The sequence below is a fragment of the Nyctibius grandis genome, chromosome 2 (genome assembly GCF_013368605.1).
Source record: "Nyctibius grandis isolate bNycGra1 chromosome 2, bNycGra1.pri, whole genome shotgun sequence".
Taxonomy (NCBI): domain Eukaryota; kingdom Metazoa; phylum Chordata; class Aves; order Nyctibiiformes; family Nyctibiidae; genus Nyctibius; species Nyctibius grandis.
The window spans coordinates 60,134,000-60,156,682 of NC_090659.1; the positions used below are offsets into that span (position 1 = coordinate 60,134,000).

The 22,683-nt window shown below is 37.1% G+C and overlaps 1 protein-coding gene across 1 annotated transcript; it reads right to left on the minus strand.

Moving 5' to 3' along the window:
* Window positions 1–480: 480 nt before the first annotated feature.
* Window positions 481–11,520, minus strand: TNFSF13B (TNF superfamily member 13b). Its single transcript, XM_068425594.1, has 6 exons — window positions 11,194–11,520; window positions 11,005–11,110; window positions 2,980–3,036; window positions 2,564–2,676; window positions 2,317–2,467; window positions 481–593 (listed from the first exon to the last, which is right to left on the minus strand). The coding sequence occupies exons 1-6, from the start codon at window positions 11,518–11,520 to the stop codon at window positions 481–483; spliced, it is 867 nt and encodes a 288-aa protein (XP_068281695.1).
* Window positions 11,521–22,683: the final 11,163 nt, after the last annotated feature.

Consider the following 22,683-nt stretch of genomic DNA (forward strand, 5'->3'; position numbering starts at 1 on the left):
CCTCCATTTTGAGATGAGGAATCTACTGTTTGATGTTTCTTCCCCATGCTTTATACTTCAAATATTTTATTGATGAAACAAAGTAAATCTAAGATGTACTTGTGTTTTAGTTTTCCTTTTCAATTATGGATAATAATTTGATAGTCAATGGTTCTGTTTATGCTATACTTTATGGTCAACTCCTTCTTTGATTTGCCTTATGGACAAGAAATTGTTTCAAAGCCAAAAAAACATTGCTCTACAGTTTTTGTCTAAAATAAATTTGCTTTCTGGTAATCACATGATGGTTATATCACACAAGTATGTCTGCTGTGCTTCCTGTTTTGGGTTCGCTCATTAAACCGAAGAAAAGTTCTCAGAAGCTGGTCGTGGATGAGGAGAGACTGAATTGGCAGCTTTATTACAATTCAATATTTTTTCTGACAAAGGCATAGGAAAAGAAGAAAACTGCATTAAGCATAATAACAGAAATGAAGGGCTTCAGAGGAGTCTAACTGCACCAAAAAAAGTACCATCTCCATCCAAGGATATTTTGGCCCTTCTCCGTGGTATTGTAAGTTGAAGTTCATCCCCTTCTTCTAATTTTGCAATGCCTGGCAAAAGATGTGGAATATTTTTAAGTTAACATTTCAAATACATTATTTTCATAAACAATATTCAAAAGGCATTATACATCATCTTACAAATATAAGCATGGCTTGTTACTTGTGATAAGTGCTTTTCTATCTTTAGGCACAATCTTACAAATTGCAGCCTACCCAAAGCTGACACTTAATGTCCTCTGTGGAGCTGGACCTGCTTTCCACTCTGCACTCAGCATATCACAGTTCACTTAAGCAAACGCTGCAAAAATTCACAACAGTGGTGTACCCAGATTCCTCATGTTATGGTGATGTGACAGCCAAGGTCAGCATTGGGTATTGCTGGTCCTAGACTCCATTCCCACACTTCTGGAGGAGGTGTCATGAGCTTTACCAACCAAATGAAGTTACCAGACATCAGCTGATCCACTGCAACTGCAGAGCACAAGAGTCTGCTTCCTGCCAGCCCCACATCAGCTGATGTGATAACCAAAAGCACCGCGCCTTCAAGTTGTAGTCACTGAGATGAGAGCACATCTAACATCTGCTGTGACACATGCTCAACAGCATGAGATATTGCAGTGAGATTTGGTTTTCCAGGTGAAAGCAGAAGAGTGAGAATTTGGGAAGCAGGAACTGTGGAAGTGGCAGGATGGAGTAGAGATCCTAGTTAAGAAAGCTGGGGAGTAATACAAGGGTGAAATAAGAGCACAGATGAAACTGAAGGTGGTTATGATGCCAGAATGTGCGAGTGGAGGGGCAGAAAGTTAAAGAAAATGTTTGGACAGCCTAAATTGCCAGGAGGAAGTAGCTAACTTATTTTTATTTGAAAAAAATGTTAGCTTCCTTCCCCATCACATTTGTTTAATGCCATTACTTGCCAACAGTCAACGCCACCACTCAAAGTCACCCACTTTTTTATAAGGCATTGAAAAAAAAAAGATAGTTTTTATTCACACAGATCTTGCTGGAAAATAACAAAAGAGAAAACCCTCCAATCCACCATTAAGGGGGACAGACAGACAGATAAGACCTATCAAATGATGTTTAATAGGCCTTGACAATAATTCTTTAAATACTACTGCAGGTATATACATATATATTGAGCATTGAGCCTGCTGGACTTGCATTAAATATTTCAGTTGGTCTTTCTTGTGATGTTTCTAATTTGTGCAATCAGAAAGAGCTTCTTATAGGAATTAACTATTTTTCATCTAACCAAATAGTAAAACTGCAGTAGTCATCATAAGGAGTGGAGAATTAAGCTGATAAGAAATGACTTTGGAAGTCCCACAGTAAGGTATGCAAAAATCGGGTGGCTAAAATTCATATATGATGTTTCAAAGCAGAACATAACTCCTATATATTTTATTGGGATAACTAAATGTGGAATTCAACCCCTAAGTTAAACTGGGATCTTCAGTAAGAACCATATGTATTCCTTTTGTCTGCTTCAGGCATCTAACTGGAAGCACCAAAGTATCTGACCACGTTATATAGTCAATGGAGAGAGGGGAATTGTTCAGATCACCTAAGTTAGATGCATACCCTCCAACTGCCGATACTTTATAAAAACAATATTTTTTGAAAGTATTCTGTAATTTTGCAATTAATCAGATCCATGACTACCATCCATTTTCTTTACAACTGCCATAACACTTAATCACCCAACATTATGGATTCTATTTGATAACGTTTATTTGCAAATAAAGTGAAGGAAAACTTAGATGTTTACCAGCAGTATAGCAAGAATTATTCGGATAAGACTGTGGCATATTTTGGATGCAACGAAACAATGTCACCAAGCTGAGATCATCACCAAACACGTGGGCCTTCTTCCTCTGTATTAGGTGTCCCATAGCAAATGTTGTATCCGTATATAAAACCTACAGAATGAAGAGGTACAGACTTCAAACATATTGTATGGAGGCATTAAAAATCATTTAAAAAATCAGATGCTGAAGCGAATTGAGCTTTCTCACCTGGCCATATATGAAAAAATATCCTGTTTCTTTGATCACTATTTTATTTCCTTGTTCTTCCAGAGCTGTTCCACGTTTAAAGCTCAGAAGCCAAGGGACAATGCTTGAATCATCTAAAAGAAACAATAATTTTTGTGTAATCAGAAAGAAAAGTTACTTTCTTCATTTTCATCTGCCACAAAAATCAACAAAGTTGACTTTTGGTCAAGACTTCCAGTCTCACTAGCTGGATTTCCCCACTGAAAAGAGGATATTTTGCAAGAGTTGTCCAGGTGCAGGGACGTCTTTTTTTTTTTTTTTTTTTTTTTAATTCAGCAACATAACTCAATTACTCAGTAACTTTGATGTTAGATAAAATTGGATGGAAGAGTTCATACATGGAATAGTTAGCTGTAAATCATGGAACATATTCTTACCTTTCTGTTGGATATCACTTTTGCTGTCAGCGATCAGTTGCAAGCAGGCCTGCAGCACTGCAAAGTGAAAGCATTTTGAAAGCAAAGAAATATAAATCAGTAATAGAACAGAGTAAGCTTTTGAAACTACTTTAAAAAGAAAGGAAGAAAGACATGAAAAAAAATCTCTCGGTCTCACCATTTATTTGAAAACATAATCTATTAATTTCAATGCAGCTCTTACTCAAACATGCCAAAACAAAATTCATCCTGCGACACATACTAGATAACTTTCAGAGATCATGCAGCTAACCAGGAGGCCTCAGATAGTAGCACAAGTAATACTTGCTTGTATTGTAAGACCAATACTAAATCTCTGGTCCTCATATAATTGAAAAATGTAGCAGGAAGTCAAATGAGCTACGAACCATCAGATCAATTATCCGTGTTAATCTCCTAAGCAAAAGCTCAAAAAAACCCCAAACCTGCCGCTATGACAGATATCAGATTTTCTAATGATGTTTACTATATTATTTAAAGGAATTAGTTTCCAGTCATAGTTGCTGTAAAATATTAGTCATATATACTGGTTACATGGTACTTTCAAAATAAATTCTCAAAATCCATATATATGTACTTTCAATATGCTTTCAGATACCCACACTCAATCAATCTGCACTGAGACTGAGAGGGAAGATACAGAGATGACTGTTAGCAAAGTAATGCACACAAAACAAATAGCTTAGTATCTGTCAAAACTGATGTGTTACTCAAAACTGTAGAGACTGGTGACACTAATGAGAAACTAGGAGCTGGATCAGAGAAAAACATTGCGGTATGTTAAAATACAGGCTCGCAAGTGAAACAAAGATCTTTTAAAAACATCTGTTAAGCATAAATGTCAGGGAACAGGATAAAAGAAAAAAACGGATAGTTGCATTTGCCTAGAGCAGATTTTAATGAAAACATCTGGTTCCAGTGCTACTTTGAAGGTTGGAAAACAGAGCAGTAACATTTACTGCACCTGACAGAAACTAAATGAATTTACTACGAGTCAAGAGGAGAAAATTCTGCTGTGGGTTGCTGAATCTCCATCTTGTTTACCTCTTTTCAGGCAAGAAGGCTGTGGGTCAGATTTGGCCACTCTTGCTATAATGGGCAGTGCCCTTCTCCATGGGATCCTGTTTCTACATCTGCCAGTGATACCCACGTGTGCAACCAAGTGCCCAGCAGCACAAGCCTCTCGCTGCACAGCAGATAGTGAGAAGATTTGAGTAAAAGAAGCCTTTCTCTGTATCTAAGTCTCCTTTCCAAGGCGGCCTGCCTGAAAGTAACAGAAGAGGGTTGGATGCTCACCAGCACTCAGCAGGGCCAGCTGGCAGCAGACAAAGATTCAAGTGCATGTCTGGGAACGCTCCAATGTCACAATGATCACACAACCTGTGAGCCCTACCTACGTTAACGGGAATGCTATGCTGTCAGCTCCTGTCTCCTACACTGGCATGTGTCCTTGAGTTCTATCCATACTAATGTGCCAAAATCTATAGATTTTCAAACGAAGAATTTAAAGGTATCTGAATTCACAGCCTTATGATAAGGAATAGAAAAACCAAGCTAACACGAAACTGAAAAAGGTATTATACTTCAGTCATTTTTCTATCCCACTTGCTCACGACAGAATTTTCTGAAAAGTAGCTTCCAAATAAAATCCAAATGTGATTTTCTGAAGTCGCAACAAAGCACATCAGGCGATTTATTTCACAAGGTATTAATTCACTCTCCTTTGGAGCAAAGTTCTTTCCTAGTGAATGGAATTTGCTGATCCCCTAATATTTCAGTAAACTAAATCAAAATTTTCATTCCTGCTTTTAAAAGAACTCACTACTGTGGCCACTGGATTTTCCACAAACCAAATGAGAGGATTTGTTATGATTCACACTAACAGCTGCCATCCAGCTGGGTACCAAAGAGTGGCATCCACAAGCAGTGAAAGTTATGGCTGCTTTAGCAACTCTTGTTAAACCTGCTTTGCAGACTTGATTGACATTCTTGAAACTATCCTGATTCACAGTTCGCAAGTCTGGATTTACATTTCGGTTGTTTGCAGCACTGAAATACTAGTCATCAATACTGAGAACTGCTACACAGTAATTAAAATCAGCAAGTTCAAATACAGTCTGAGATCTTTTCCATCTTTTTAAAACACAAACCAACTCTCCTTTATTCTACAGGTATTAAATGTACATACATTCTCTAAAAAAATCTCACTGTCTCTTTTTTAGTCTATGCAGATAGAAATAACGCTCCACAGAATATGGTAAGCTTGCTCTTCACAGAGAAATACTGGTACAGCAGTATCATTCATGACAATAAAGAGAACAGAAATTAGCACAGTGGCTGTTTTACCTAAAGCTGCAAAGGACAGATAATATCTAAAAAATTGTTTGAGGGATTGAACAACAACATGCTTCAAAAAAAATGTTCAGAAGCCAAGACTGACACGTAACTATTTCCAGCATATACAAGCACTTCACTTTGACTTCAGTGGAACTACATGTTTAAAATTAAGTAATTCATTGAAACAAATTCAGAGTGAATACTACTACTATTAAGGAGAAGATATGGATACATAGAGCATATTTTCTGAGTAAATTAACAGGGATTTTCAGTAAAGTTAACATTGTTAAGAAATGTTAGCAACTCTGTTTCAAGAAGGACCCAAATCTCACCTGAAGTACAATATCAAGAATATATGCATTACAAAATATGGGTTGAATAGTTACTGTCAGTACTGAGCAGAATAAATCAAAAGCTCTACCTGAATGCCCTTCAGCCCACTGTAAATCAAACCTGAGCAACAGATTTGTAGTCTAAAGCATTTTTGAATAATTAATAATGCAAGCAGAATACAGGATTCATAAGATAAGTCTTATAAATACGTAAAAATATCTAGATGGAGTGTCACCGTGAGGTCTAGCTGTATAAAAGAGAGTGTATCTAGAACAACAAAGTGTGCCCCGTCTTCTTGCGACTTCATATAACAGCTTTGCTTTGACGAGCATTTTTTTTTTTTTCTGATTTTAACTGCTCTGCGGGATGTGGGTGGGGAAAAGAACATTTCAGAATGTCTCTGCTTCTATGAACAGAACAGCCATTTCTGAAGAAATTAGTGACTCCACATGCCTTTATAAACCACAGCGAGAACGTAAAGGGATGTGTTGTCCACCGGTTGAGCAATGTAACCACAATTTTTTTTTTAAAAAAAAAGCTAGCTTTTTACAGTGGGAGAGGAATGCAGCCTTTTGCATATCTGCATGATTTAAGACCTGATATTGGTAGAATCAAATTTGTCCTCCCATGCAAGTTTTTGTATTATTTAACTTGTATAATAATTTTAATATTTTGCAATCTAACTCTATAATCTATCCAAAGAAAATGTCAAGTTTGTTATCTGTGAACTCATGAATAAATTAAGTTTTGATATCTGAGGTCTGAGATTTCTATCTTAATTTTTGCTGAAATAAAAACAAGCAAAAACCCTGAAATTTAAAAAACAGACCTGCTTGTTTAGGTTCCTTCTTTGGTCTAGATCTGTTCTCTGTAGACTTCCTTAAACACTAATTCAGTTTATAAATTATATGCATGTTCTTGAACAATTTGCAGTTCTTCTTCCCTTAACTTCTTCATTTCTCAACGTAAGAGATCTTCTTTCACTTTTTGCTTGTGCATTTTTATAGACTGGTTAATTTGGTGCTTTTTAATTAAGAAGTCTTTATATGGCATTAATCATGGATTAAATCAGTCCCTGCGTTAAAGTGGCTTGGTCATAGTTACAGATATGACTCAGATCTAACAAATATCTTCAAAGTATTGGTAGCATTATTTTGACCTTAACAGAATTACCAGTAACCTGTTACAATCAGAATAACAAGGAAATAATTTACTAAGAATACTTTATGTAGACTTCTGTTATACAGTATAAAGCAGAATATTGTTTTTAAAAGATAGTGCTTATTCTGTGTATTTTTGATTGCACAATGTTCTGCATAATACACAACACTGATTCATTCATTCAGTAGGTGGAATTGTTCATGTAGAATTGCAAGCACTCTGTCAAGTAATTTTCTATCGTTTCGCATAGAAGGGCTTACTTCCTTTTGAGTTAGCCTTTTGTCAGCAGAAGCAAAAAAGAATAACATATCTTTTCAAGAAGTAGGCCTTTCTTTTTTTTTTTATTACAAGAACTCTTATATTTCCCCTCTTCAAACAATAAAATAAGAAGTAATTTGAATATTTGGTGAGGGAATTTTATGTCACATTTGTTTAGACTAGTAACAAAAGGTTAGGTTTCTTGGTTCAAAGATTGTTAAAGTCATGTTCTACTTGTAAAAGTTCTTGCTCTCTCTCTGTCACGGAGTTCTAAAACAAAAATACACAGTGTCAAAACACTTCTAGCCAACAAATATATCAATTTGTCAGTAAGGCACTTATACCAAGAACAATGGCAAAACTCTCACAACTTCTACACCATGCTTGCATGGCAATAGTTATTTCCTGTGGACACAACTGATATTGGGGTAGAACCTGGGAACCGCTAGTAAAAAAATTGTCAAGGCACATGCCAGGTTAGCCTGTTTCACTGTTTTGTGGAATTACTTAGAATTGCTCCTCAGTTCCTTCCATACACACAATCAGACTGGTTGGGATGGATAACCTCAATACACCAAAGTAATTATAGTCCATGGGTGCTCCAATCTGATCACAGCAGAATGTTGCCTGAATTTGAGTTCACAGAAGGCCTGATGCTCACCTCCCCAGCTGGCCACGGGAATCAGAATCCCACAACAATGATCACAACGAGGCACAAAGTGAACATGTAAATGAAACTTGATATTCGTACATTGAACTGGCTTAGGTAATGGAACCTGTATCTTACTCCTAGACTCAAGCGCACATACAGCTTAGAGAGAAACACGCAGGGAAGGCAATCAATAATTGTGACCAGAGTATAAAATTCAGGAGAGGTTTTTTTTTGTGTAGCCATTTTCCTCTGCAGGCAAAATTTATAAAAAGAAAGAAAAATATATAAAAGGAAAGACAAATAAGAAAAATTCTGTTCTTATGTGTCTTGATATGACATTTGCCAGAAGTGGTTAGATGATCTATCTGCCTGCATATTAATAATATGTACCTTTCAAAATCACCCATTAACTCCTACTCATTGTATCAAGAACTCTGGTTCTGACTGCTAACCGTACAGCTGTATTTGGAATTGATTCTTGAAACCCGTCTCTTCAACCTATTTGAGCTGGAAATTTTCTCAACACACAGAATGTGCATACAACTACTGATGACTAAGTTTTATGCATGAACACAGACAAATGCATACCCCATAAAAATGTGAAAGAACAACATTGTGTTAGATCCATTTTCATTCAATTGTCATTTAAATTACAATTCTAATTTACAATTCTAATTCGTGGCCACTTTCATGCACACAACATCAAGCACATAGAAAAATAAAATGTAAATTGGAAATTCCATATGTTCAAGAAGGGCTGTGCTGGGCCGAAAAAGAATCATGGGGCATCCATTTTTGGAAATTAATATTTAAAGTTTAAAAATAAAACAGAATCGAACCGCAACTTGGTTGAGGTTCTTTCTATATTTTACATCTGCTCTCAGATAAGAAGCAATTGTGTTTCAGTGATATTTTCAAGTATTCACTTTCTAAGGAATTGGTCCATGTTAAAGCTAATTATGGGTCTACAATTAGTTATGAGAGCAGACTCTACTTTGAGACCTTGTTGAAGCAAACAGAAACAGGACAAGAACAAGGCACCTCACTCAATACCCTGATTTATCTGCCATCATACCCGAACAAGGGCAGTCCATCTGCAGGACGATTCGGATGCTGCCGGGATTCCAGTACCCAGAAATGGATGAGAGATCAAAATGCAAGGCTAGTAATTCTGTGTACATGACCAAGTAACAGACAGGATTCAGCACCATGAACAACACCATGTTCTCTTATCTCACTCACTCTGCTAGAACAAAATTTAACACTGACTAGTAAGTTCATGGTCATCAGTGAAGTTGATCTGAGATGTAACATCTTACTGAACTCTGACAAGTTTAATTTGTTGTAATTAGAGCAGGCAGCAAGGTAAACCTGTCTAACAGATGACCTTTTATATACGTGCAAGATTTCTAATTTAGTTTTTTTCTTTTTTATATACAAAAATATGATGGTCACATTAGAGAACAGCTTTGTAGTAGGTCAGCCTATGTAGCTTTTCCCTTTTAAGTGAATGTTCATATTCTGTGCTTTCTATTATCCATCCTAAACAATTTTAAAGCCAGCTGTATCTTTTAAAAAAAAAACTTACAGAAATAAGTAGCTTAATTAGAATTTTATGCGAAGAAAGATAAATACGAATAATCAGAGATGGCTACCTGATAAGAAGAATCTTACGACTGCCAGAAGCACAGATGAGGAGCTGCCCAAAACCCTCCTCTCCCCCATACACCCTCAAATAGCAATAAGAATAAAGATGAAATCTACTGTGAAGGAAATTGAACAACTTGCACAGTACTGATGCTATAACATTCATCTAAAAAAAAGACATGCCTCCTTATTTTTGAAGATACTTGTGCTTTAGGTATAAAAGATCACTAGTTTTTATTTGGGAGGTGCTAGGGTGGGGAGAGCAGGGAAGCTCTGTGGCTCCCGTGATAGGAAACAGGCTACAAGACAGACAATTTAAGCAATCTTGTCCTCAGTCCTGTTTGTGAAATCACTCTTAGCCAAGACCCTGAAGCAAAGATAACTAATGAAATAGAATAAATCCCATTTAAACCTATGGATTTTGGCTGATGTCCTAAATGAATTTTCTCTTTTAAGAGACTTGGAGTTAAGTAGGTTGATTATACTCTAGAACTTAACTTTATTTAGCTTGCTGAAGCTTAAGTGAAATACATTTCACATTCATTAGTCCATCAAAAGCACATATTAAGCAAAGTCTGATTTACTTTTTACCTACAAATTACTCCACTTTAACTTAATCTACTAATAATTTAAGTTATGATCTTTCATCAGTTAACACAATCTAAAAGTATCCGTAAGAAGATTGAACTGATTTAGCAACTCAGGAACATTTTTAGTTACTCGGTGCAATTAGAGTATGTATGCAAATTGTTATAATAAAATTCTGTATTTCATCCTCTCAGGCATCATTGCATTTGGAAAGACAAAAAGAAAAAAAATGCAGGCATTTTAAACCCCAAGGAAATAAATATATCCCATTAATACTCCAACATTGTAATACACATCAGATGTGTTTTATGGAGCACAGTCTTCAGTGTTCTCTGAAGCACCTTCTAAAAAGGCCATGATAAAAAGATCTTACTGGATAGGCAAGCCTTTATTAATTTTACTGATTATATTAATAGATTGTTTTAATGCAGAAATGACACTAAACTTCTGAATTCCTTGTAGTCCGCCTTTTTTGGCAGGTACAAGCCAGCTTTCTCTTTGAAAGCTCCTACTTCCCTAAAGTTAAGGAGCTTTCTTTTTACTTCTCTCTTTCAGGATGAGCATGTTTTCCCAGAAAAATGACTTGGCATTTTTAATAATAGCTTTCCCTCCCTAATATTGATCAGAGAGAAACAAGTTAGGCATTACCCAGAACTGAGAATGATGGATTTAGAATTGAGCAATTGACAGTCTGAAGAATTTAAAGTTGCCTTACTCAACTCTACCGCATCGTCAAGAAATACCTCCATTACAAGAAGCAGATTTGGGATCTAATGTTCAAAGTTCAACCTGCAGATAGCATGAATACCTGGTACCTTAAACAGTATGGTAACCATTAGGAGAATATACCTACAGTTAACACCATTCATTCAGCAATAATTGTAAAAACCTTAACAGGCTCAGGGAGCATGGATCGGCTGACAGGAGAACATACGAGCCAAGCACTGCTGCTTTTCTCAAGAGAGTATCCAACTGCGGCATCCCAACCCACTCCACCGGGTGTTATTTACCTTTTTCTTCTGTGTGGACAACAGACCTTCTCCCCCTGTTCCTGCTCCCGTTCCAGATTTCCTTTTGGAAGCTTTCAGCTGGGCCAGGGCTGGGAAGCCTGTTCTCCTAACGGGGAGAAGCGACAGTCAGTGAAAGCAGCCTCACGTTTGCTCATCCCCTGCAAGCCAAAATCCACCCCTCCAGCTTACCTGCCTGGCACCAGCTGCAGACTCTTGCTGGAAGGAAGAAACAGGGGTACCCGCTTGATTTTCATCAGGGGGCATGGGTGGCCGGTCTAGCAGAGACCTTGCCTGGACCCTGTAGATCAACACGCTGCGCAAAGATTCTAGTTCTGTTTTCAGGGTGATAACATGGTAAAGAGACAATGCTGCAAGACAAGAGGACAGGAGCATTGCAAGCCACAGGAATGTGACAGAAAAAAGTCCCGCAGTGCCTGAGGCAGCACCAGAGCGGGCAGAGGGAGAGGAGGCGGTATCCTTCTGTGGGATGACGTGCACACAGTCCACGGATTTCATCGCTGCTCTTTCCTCACTAAAGCCAGAGGGAGAGTTCAGCTGTCCCCTTCCGAGGTGCAATCCATGTTACCCGTTGCTCTCTGAAACTAAGGGCATCCAGAATAAGTGAACAAAACGCCCAGATCATTTCCTGTCATATGAAGCCGTTGATAGAACCATTAAACTTAATGTAAAGAGTGAACGTCTAAGATTCGGTCTCTGTTTAGTTTTCTTCTTTCTGTGCTGCATTTTGGAAATTAATAATTTATCATGAGCTGCTTGCTCAATCCGCCTTCCTCCTTTCACTTTCAACTATTTATTCATGTGGCAGCTTGCTATTACCGTTTCCCATTATCTTTAAATTGAGGCACAGCCGGTACCACTGGTAATTTAGAACCTTATCTAGAAGTGCAGAAACAATGTAAAGTTTCCTGGCAGTGTATCATCCAGTGCTACTTAAAAGACACACACATACGACAATGCGTGTGCCTCTGTGTGTGTTTAAGTATATAGATGTACTGTGTATACACATTATATCATCTGTATTAACATATAGATATTCAACTCTAAAGTGCCTATATGCCTACAGTGGGCACAACCTATTCAAACAAAAATTTTTGTGGTTTCCTAAACACTATAGTGAAAAATATTCCCAGGTATGAGTAACAAATTACTGCTCTCAACTGTATGAAGCTGCAGATTCTGCAGTTCAGTTCATCACACTAACTTGAAAAGGGATGACTTTTTATTAAACTTATCTAACAAATATAGTTTCTCTATAGAATTCAAGGACCTGGATTAATGCAAAAGGGGGCACAGAGAAGCAGGGAGAGGAAACTTGGGGCGGGGAAGGCAGAACTAGAAGGGGTGAAAACTAGAGGATGGGAAAGAATAAGAGGGGAGAATAAGAACATGGGGGGGAAAAGGCAGGGGGGTATAGAAGGAAAATAACATTTATAGAATTAAAAAAAAAAAAAACAACCCCAACTTTAAACATGCATGCTTAAGTTTTTTTAGGTGAATCCTGAGTGTCTGGCTTAAGCTCATCTTTTTAAGAATTTACTAGTCCTTTCATCTTAAAACCCTGCATTAGGAATTCCTTTCTTCTCTGCAGCAGCAAGGCTACCTAAATACCCCAAACATGTTCATGTGCTTTTTGTATTGTCTTCTCACACAAAATTAAAGTTTTACTTCTTTGTTAAAAGCTTCAGTGGTCTGGGATGGAAAAAAAGATCAGAAAACATGACAATTAGAGCTAAAATCAACAGGTCAACGCCCCCCCCCCCCCCAAATCTAAATTCTTTTACCCTGTAAGTAAACTTTATCTTTGCAAGAGAGAGAACTTTTACAGCTCTGTCTCAATACTGTGTAATGAATCCTGATGGTAACAACACTTGTCAGAGTAGTTCAGATCAAGTTGATTCTGTTGGGAAGAAGAAAGAAGAAGGAGCAACAATAGAGTAACAACCTCCATTGCCTCTCTCACTTCTATTTCTTAAGACTATGAGAAATTAAGTCTTATTATAAGCTTTATCATCTTCCGCTGTGATGCAAGGTACTCTTCTCCTTACTTTGCCACCTCTAGCAACCACGCAATATCCTGCATGACAAGTAATTATTTTCCTAAATGAAGATGAAAAAGATTTATACCACGTATCTTAACATGTCCCTAGAAGCCATGTACATACTGTAAGAAATGATACAGAAATCAGCGCAGGGAATAAGAGCAGAATACCATACCATTTCTGTACCTAATTTCAAGGCAAACTTGAAGAGTAAATGGGGCAGCATTTTGAAGGAGATTTACGATGAACTAAGGTAGGTTTTTTGGAACAGAATAAGCAATTATTAGAACTAAGCAGACATGCCTTGAAGTATCACTAGACATCAGAACATTACCAGCCTAGTACTGACTTGTGTTCCAAAAATAAAATAATATGACAGTTGGAAAAGAAGTGCTACTTAAGAAAATTAAACCAAGTAAGAGAATGAAAGTTATAACTAGCTATCCAGGAATACTGAGAAACAATTGGCCAGTGAGGTCTCTGAAGTCATTAACATAAAAGAAAATAACAGACAGGTATATAATTAGCATCACTCTAGTCACTTCTAGAGAAAATAGGCTGTTCCCAGCCTCCACACCTTCCTTAAATGGGGTCATTATTTGGGCTGACTAAATAATTGTGGTGACACAGAGGACTTCTGTAAGACATCTGGCTTTGTCTTGCTTATCATTCTGATAAATGAGAATTTCAAAGGGGAGATGAGGAAAATCAGAACAGCCCCCACATGGCAAATTGCTAAATTCAACAGGTATTTCTAGTTGACTATCAAAGGGATCACTCTGTTTGCAACCTTGTGCTGTTTTATGGCTTCATAAGCAGTTCAGTGATTTGAAAGATAAAACAATTTTAGACAACTTTTGTGATGACAAAAACATAGTGGAACAATCAATAATGACAGTGAGAGATCCATCATGAAAAACAAAATGAATTGCCTAGAAACATACTTAGTTGAACAACTTGCATTTTAACACAATCAAACGAAACTTCAGTAAATTGCAGAACACTAATTGCATTAAAGTAAAACCTCAGAAATATGACTTCAAAAGCCAACCAACCAACCAAAAAACCCCATGCTAGTTGCAGAGCCTAGAGCGTGGAGTCGGTGCCTCGATGCTTGCCACTATGTCTTGTCATAACATACTGTCCTTATGATTCCTCTTGTTGGCAGAGCTGCAAAGTAGTCCTTAACCTGCTTAAAGCAAAATCAGAAAGATAACACACGTGCAGTTTCTTCTGTGTTTTAAACTAAGGTATGAATCAATAGGACTAAGGAGTGCTCAGATTAGCCTTCCATTAGCAGGCATGGAAGAGTATTGACTCCAGCCGAACATGAGCTCTCATTGGAACTTTCTTGTTGAAACAGAAGTGTAATATTTGGAGGGATATGCTGGAGCAAACTATTAAGCAAAAATAAGAGGTAACAGAAACTGTGCTTTTATACCTACAAAGCTGTTTGCATATAGTTATGAATGCCAAAATCAAACAGTGAAAAGGGTTCAGAACAAAAATCCAGAATGAATATAAGATGCCTAAAAAACTCACCACGGAAAGAGTATTCAGTTCATGGTTAGCAGCCTGCTTCTACTGGCCAGCTGCCCTGAAAACCCTTTTGCAAAAGTTTGTACTGTATTAACTGGTTTTGGCTCAAGACACACACGCTATGCTACACATGCATGCAATAAAACCTTAGGGCAACAAGTGACAGCCTCAAGCTCTGTTCAAAGCAGCATTTTCCAAACTATGTCTAGAAAAGAAAATGCCACTGCATTAAACTGCAGAAACCTAGTCCTGGCCATCTAACTCTGGAAGCAAATAGGAATAAACCCTTATAATAAAGGTATTCTGACAGTATTGTCCTATTTTGCATGCACAGTACAGTTCATCCATGCACACACAGTGAATCCAAACATTTAGTGCCTCCTTAACCCAAAGAATGAGCTATGCTGACCACTCAGGTTGACTGACTAAGGAACCTCTTTAATTTAGCCAAGGAAAACTTAAGAAATGCCTTGGCTAGTCTAAGAATTTTACTGAACAAAGTCTTTTACTTTTGAGAAAAAGAGCAAATTTTTAGGTAAAACTCAAAACAACAAGAAAAAAGAAACATTACCACTGGAGAAACATTCACTAGGGGAAATGGGTTTTGAACAAAGTCAAGGCTGGTTAAACCTTCCAAAATGTTACAGCAGAAACAAACTCTAATTTCTGCAAGCAATTTTTTTTTTCATTTCCGTTATGCAGAGTATCAGATTAAATTATCAAGATGGGCCCTGCTAACCTGCAAATTTATGAAACACCATCACTACATCTGTGGGGAACCAAGGCAGAGATAGTAAGCAATCACACAGGAAATTTGTGGTTGAACCAGAAACTGAACTCTTGATTTCCTGAAATCCAGTACTGTACTTTAACCACAAAGGCATCTTCTTTGAGGGGGAGGAAAACCCCATAATGAAGTTTAATGTACAAAAGAGAAACAGATTATTTGAATACAAAGGCTTGGATAAAACCCCAATTTACTGAAGAAATGTAAAAGTTTACTTAAAAACAAATGTTCTGTTTTTAAAAGGGAGTTGTGCAGATGCTGCAACCCAGAGATCTAGGCAAATGTCGAGAGCCATACGAAAAGCATGCCTCCAGTGGCAAAGGTCCGCATTCACATACTTCTGAAGTAGCCACAAAATCAAACTGGTTTCTGTGGTTATTATAAAAAGAAAGAGGCCACAATAGCTTGCCTTACTACCCAAGACAGTGCAGAACAGATAGAGGAGCAAAGAATAAGCCAAAGTTCCATTTTAACCACATTTAATTTCAAGTCCTTTCTGAAGATGGACAAAATGGATAGACTATTTTGGAGGAGATCAGAATAAATCCTGTATGACAATTTTCTACTATTACAGATATCTGTATTAAGAGTATTCATAGATAGCCCTCTGAAACAGTACACATTCCCTTCAAGGACACTTAATTAGTTCTTTCAGCCATTAACTGCAATTTACACAGTAGCAAAATCAGGCAAGTTCCTGCCTCACATATGGAACCAAAAATCACTCTATTTGTGGACACTGTGCTCCTGTGGCTGTGTATCTTACATCCTATTATCTTAAATTTTAGGAAGCTGTTGAATACCTTCCAAGAAAAGGATGTGTTATACAAACACTTAAAGCTTTATTTGATGTATTACCTTGTTAAAAGGAAAAAAAAATCCTATGAGATTTTTCTGAGGCAAAAAAGGTATTCTTTTCTCTTTGACTCCTAATTTCAGAAATTGCCTAGGATAACACAAGTGTCTCTGCCATGCTTGATTTATTCCTTGCCTAAAGCTTTATTTCTCTAGAATTCTAGACAATTTTGGGTCCAAAGCTGGCATGCATACTACATGAAGTAACCACACAGCTGACTTGCAGCCATCGTTACTTTTTACATGGTTATTACAGTGCTTTCAAAGAGAATAGGAAATGGCACAGGAAGGACAAGCAACTATTACAGGTGTCTCACAAAGTATACAGCAGAACCAACAAGAAGTATAAAATAATTTCAAAAATATATAAAACACAAAAAGAAAACACAAGATGTATATACTACAGCAGCTTAATGCCAGCCTCCTCCCCTTCCCCCCCACCGCGACAATGTTATAGCAATTCCATCTTACTGCACAGAGAAAAAGGAGCTCTGTCATACAGCTGTAGCTCACTTCTCTTATAGTCTCACTGGCTTGGCTATCCAGCAACACGGAGTATTGCATTTCTCCACCTCTTCGACACCATGCAATTTGACAGATTTTGCACAAATGGACTAAAAATGTATTTATATGGTAGCAAAATAAACAAGCCATGGCCCTCCATGGGGGAGTGGCCACTCTGCTGCTGCTACAATCTGTGGACCTTTTAATAGAGGACACAGGACAGGGATCCAAGTATTTTCAAATCATAGCGTTATTTCTTCATATCTAATTGCTACACTGTCCCTGAGTCCTCAAGGACAGAAAGGGATGGGTTCTCTGCCTGACCTTTCCCTTTGAATCTTTGTAAATAACTAGCCCATACCAGACGTAAGCGTAATGCAAAACAGCTGTAGAACTTCCTTCCTTTCTGTCTTCAAGCAGTAAAATCAGTTTCTTAGTTGCTCGTCAAAACTAGCAGCAGCATCTCTCCGAACTTAGTGTGGGAACACACATTTTATGTCAACAACCTGCAGTTTTGCAGTATTCAGCTCATTGCTTAAGAGTATTAAAGATGTATCTCCAATTATTATGAGTGAAACCGTGTTCTGTAATGCATTAAAACCAGGTCTCCTCTTAAGCTGTATTGCCTTTCAGAGAAACAAAAATAGCTGTTTTTCCAAAACATAGGAGAGTTACTCTGTCTCCACCCAAACCGAAGCATAACAAATTAATCATATTAGGGTTTTCAAAATATTTCCAGAAAATATTCAGTCTATCTTCCTTATCTACGTACAGAGACAGAACTCTCTAAAAAGTCTAAAATGAAGACCCTGAATAGGCTCCAACAAAGGATTTAGGCTCAGGCATATTCAGTATCTTCAGAGAAAATAATGCTGATGGTTCAGTGTTTTCTCAAAATCTTACCTTCCAAAATCTTACTTGATCTTTTTAACAGACAGCAATTCCCTTGCCTTTTGTTCAGATTTCATTTCTAGCATTTTAGTTTAGATGTTCATATGCCCTTATGAATGTTTACTATGATTTAAGCAGTACTTGCAAATTCTGAGAGAAATTCAAACACTATATTTTACCTTTATCTATCTGATGTGAAGGTCTATACATATCTACTAAGCAAATGAATATAACATCATGAGGCATTCCAGGACACAGCTTATGTTGCACTTTGTAGCCCAGCTGCTTATCAGTTTTCAACTAAAAAAAAAAAGCAAATGCAAGACTGTATTCTTCAGAGTAACACTGTGCAAGTAAGGTTAATGACATAGTTCATAAGACAGCAAACTGCTTTTCATTCAATACGGGCAGTATTCACATGAAGTACCCAAATCTGAGTTGCTCCTTTACTGTCATCGCTTCCTTTTCAAGAATTACAAATATCTTTTTTTTTTTCCCATTCAAAATTAATAGGTATCTTGAATAAAGTGTCAAAATGTACCACTCACCCCCTTATCCCTGCTTCCTAGGTATTGGGTTGAAAATTGAACTATAAACCTTGCAGTAATGCAGGAGAGGACACACATTTTGCAGCTTTAGAAAAGACAGCATTAAATCGTTCTTTTCTGGGTATTTCACATTAACCATGCAGGATGGGAGCAGAGGTGATATAAGCTTAGTTACGCATTTCTCTGAAAGAAAGTAGAAATTCCTTCAGCCCAAGTATCCCACTGCAGCTACATGGATTAACTACAAACCTGATAGAGTGGCATTATAGCACTTAAAATTGACAATTAAAATATTACCAGTAGGTGGTAAAACTAGTTAGAAACATTGAAAAATATTTCCTAAGTGACGTACTATTCAGACCATCTCTCAGTCCCCCAGATAAAAGGGAAGTTTTAAAACCCAGAATATGTTAGAAAGTGATGCGCAGCTACCGCATATCAGTTTTACTTATTAACGCTTCCTGAAAGTGAGGATATGTGACAAAGCCTAGAAACAGATATTTGTAACATAGCTTTTCCCTGCTCTAACAGCTTTCCACAAACAATGCAGATGTCTATTCTGTGTGCTCTGGTTTCAGTAACTGAAAGTGGTACCTTGAGGTTGACAGTTACCATGCATACAATACCCCTGTAGACATACTGAAGACAGGCCACAAAGTAGAACAAGACATTAACAGCACTTTTAATGTATCAATTTATTGCATATGTCAGTACATAAAAATAGAAAAGTGTTTTTTGTAAAATTAATTTTATTGTAAAAACCAGACTAGAATGAGAATGTAAAACTTTGCCACAATTAGCACATATACAGTGACATTTACGTTTTGTCCACAAAACTTAAGGATACTTTATAAGACATTTTTGCTTTAACTATATACTAAAGAAAAATCAAATAAAAAGCTTGCATCATATATTCAATGACTGTTTCTGAATTCAAAACACAAGTATTATTTAGAACTTGAATGTGCTACCTCTATTTACACTTCTGCGGGGTTCAAGCAGGATGGCATTGCAAACTTTTCTTAATGGGATACATGAGGCAGATCCCACTACATGCATGAGGCACTGATTTTATATTTGGCAGAAGTGCCCCTACCAAAATCACCTGTCATTAACAAAAATAAAAATGTAGTTCTCAAGAACTGAATTATGAAATATAAATGGAGGTATGTCTGCATCTTTTTGCTAATAGAAGAGACCATACCTTGGACCCTCAATTCAGCCTTGCATTCTTCACTGTGAACATCCAATGTGACGCAAATGATTAGCTTAGGGATGCTGATATGCATATTTTGTATAAATAGTTAATCCATCTGTCCTTCAACTGAGAGATTGTCCGTAGCCTACCAAATGTGTTTGTGCTCTATTTCTAATTTTACCTGAGAAATGGACATGAGGCCAGCTACACCAGTTAACATTTCTTCAGATGAAAGCATAGCTTATCTCTCTGCACCTCACAGTTCAGAAACAAATACTGGGAATGTAAACTTGGGTTAGCAGGAAGCCTCAAGTATTTCCACTAATTAAAACCACACACACGTGTGCACACAGAAGGTCTTATTCTGGATGCTTCCTTACAAGTACTCTACTACAGCTGTTCAGTTCAACTCCCGACCCCTCCATTCTTTTCTTTTTTCTTTCCTTTTTTTTTTTTTCTTTTTTTAAAGTTCTCCTTATAAAAGAGACATTTTGTTTAATGAGCATCTTTAAACAAAGAAGTTTCCTTACAAACCTGTGAAAATAACTCATCTTCCTCTCCCCAAACCAGAAATTTATATATACAGGACAAATACTTGTGAAACATCTACACACAGACAGAGAACTGTTAAGGGAAAACATGTAATGGTATTAAGGGGAATAAATGCAACAGTATCATAATACACCTTTTGGCAATTTAAAGTTATTACTACTACGTTGCTTGCAGTTCACAGTCTGAAAATGGCTTTTAGCAGCAGATAACTGTGGGTTTCCATCACACAGACCATAAAATAAAAACAAGTCTTGACTTGTCAAAACAAGTTTCTTCCCCCTTCTCTCTCCCTTAAAAGATCGTAAGTACAGCAGTGGAACATTTGCATAAAAAAATAATTTCCTTCCTATTTTCTTTCAGTGGATTTCACAGCCAATGCAATGAAAAATAGAATGCTAACAGACATTCATTCACAAGCGTATGCGCCCAACCCATTGAGAAGTAAAAATGTGCATATGTGGAAGAAACCACATTAATTGTAAAAGATGCACACGCAATTGTGTCTTCCCATACCCAATACTTGCAAAATCACACAAAGTTTCATCTTTATGTCTTGCAGACAATATAGTGAAACAATATGGCTTGATAATAAAAGCTAATGTTTAGATACAGTCCACTTTGAACAGCTCCAGACTGTCATAATCTAAAGCCACACATTTGATTCTCACTTAGCAACTGTGTGCCCAACTAAGAATACTTAATTTGTATGTAAGTCCCACATAATAGTGGGGTTATTTTGGGTCGAGGTTTTCCTTTGTCTTTGGTTGATGGGGAGTGGGGTAAGAAGTCACGTTACTTTAGAAATTGACATTTTAGGAAAAAAAATAGCATTTAATGGCAATTTATGACAACTTCTGAAACAATTATTTACTTTCTCTTCATTCTGTCTCCAACAAGGAATCTATTCTTGTTTTCAGAAAAGCAGTATTTGCCCACTTATTTTCCCTCTCTCTCTCCACCTTAAAACTATGTGATGTAGCTGAAACAGTATATGCTGGCAGCTCACACTGTCATTTTAGAATACATCAGGGAAAGGGAATGCTAAGTCTATTAACTCTCTTCTGCCATATAAACAAACGCCCCCAACCAAACTTCACCAATGTACCTTCCCCACCCACCTCCCACCAAAAAAATACCAGTTTTGGTTTCGCTCAGATTTAAAACTGTGCTCTTGCTACAATGATTTTAGGTCTATAGATGCAAAAAGGTCTACAGCTTTTTTAATCAGCTCTAAGAAAGCTTTAACAATAGTATGACAAAAGATACTTCCCAGAGAAAGCAGCAACTTCTGGTATGCATGTGTTTATTTAAATTAAAAAAAAAAAATCACATTTAAGTAGAGATGTATCACTATCTATAAATCGCTGACAACTATTGCCATGTGTACTTAAGACCTGTAACTCCATGTAATAAATTTTAGGAGGCATAACCCTTAAGGCACCAGTTCAGGAAAGCAGTTTTATTCAACTGGAGAACTTAAGCTTTTCTGAATCAGGACAACATGGCAGAAAAGTTTATTTAAAAATTTCAATCCGAAGGGCAGTTGTACAGATTGTGTGGAAGATTTTCCACAATTCGTTATTCCCATAAAAAATATTTTGAAGCGGCAAACTATCAGCTGCAGCAAATGGAAAATTAAAACTGCAGAAGAGATGTAAACAGCCCCACACTCCAATACGGACTGAGCTAACAGCATACAGCTTTGATGTTATTGCCTAGGATAATGACTCCTAAGACCAAACAAAAGAACCCCAACATTCAGTCAGAATCAAACTCACTCATTTTAAGTACTGCTGGCTCCAAAATGGTGATACTAGCTTCAAAAATCCCAGCAGAGTTCAAGAAAACTCACTTCTGCTGATGTTTAGGCTAATTCAACATGGTACAACAGAAGTGTAAGACTTCGTGCAAGCACATGGGTAAAAGTGTTAAAATAAATGTCATCTTTTTTAAAGACTAACTAAGCTTAGGTCTACTAAATTTAATCCACTGCTCATTTTTATTATCCTTACTGTTACAACTGTATACATTAACCTCTAATCATGTGATCATTGATAATTACTTGGATTTGTTTCTTTTGTTGGTATAAATAAAGGGCACAGACACTTAACTACATCAGCCTGAAAATCGAACACAAATACATACTTTAACCTTGGTATGACACTCCCTTCTATCAATCACACCACCCACTTTGCCTTGGGAAATCCCACCTCAAACGCACAAGCAGACTAATACCAAGAAATAGGTTGCCTGTACGTTAGTGAGGAGAGCTTGGGGCGGAAAGGAGCTTAGATTGCACTGCTCTCTTTTTGAAGGTTATTTCTATTTTCTACGAAGAAATTGCCTGGGCAAAATGCTGAAGCCATGATGTTTAGGCATATACAATTTTCTGGGCACTATTATAACACAAATAGTGAAAACATGGAAAGTGTCTTCTCTTCAGCTGCAGTTTGAAATATGTATGTATGCATGACCATAAAAACCAGTAATAACCCAGGATAGTATACCTGCAAGTATACTCTACCATTAACGTTATTTTATATTATTTAGCACATTAAAGAATTCCCACCTTGCAGAATATAAAATTTCAAGGAATAAAACACTAATCTCATGCATGGTACACTTTAAATAAACTCTAAGAGAAACAACATATCATTGTGCTAACCATGGCTGTCCAAAAAGCTCATGCATACAGCAGTGAATCCTGAAGAGCCTCGCATTGTTCTGAACTAATACATTCTGTAC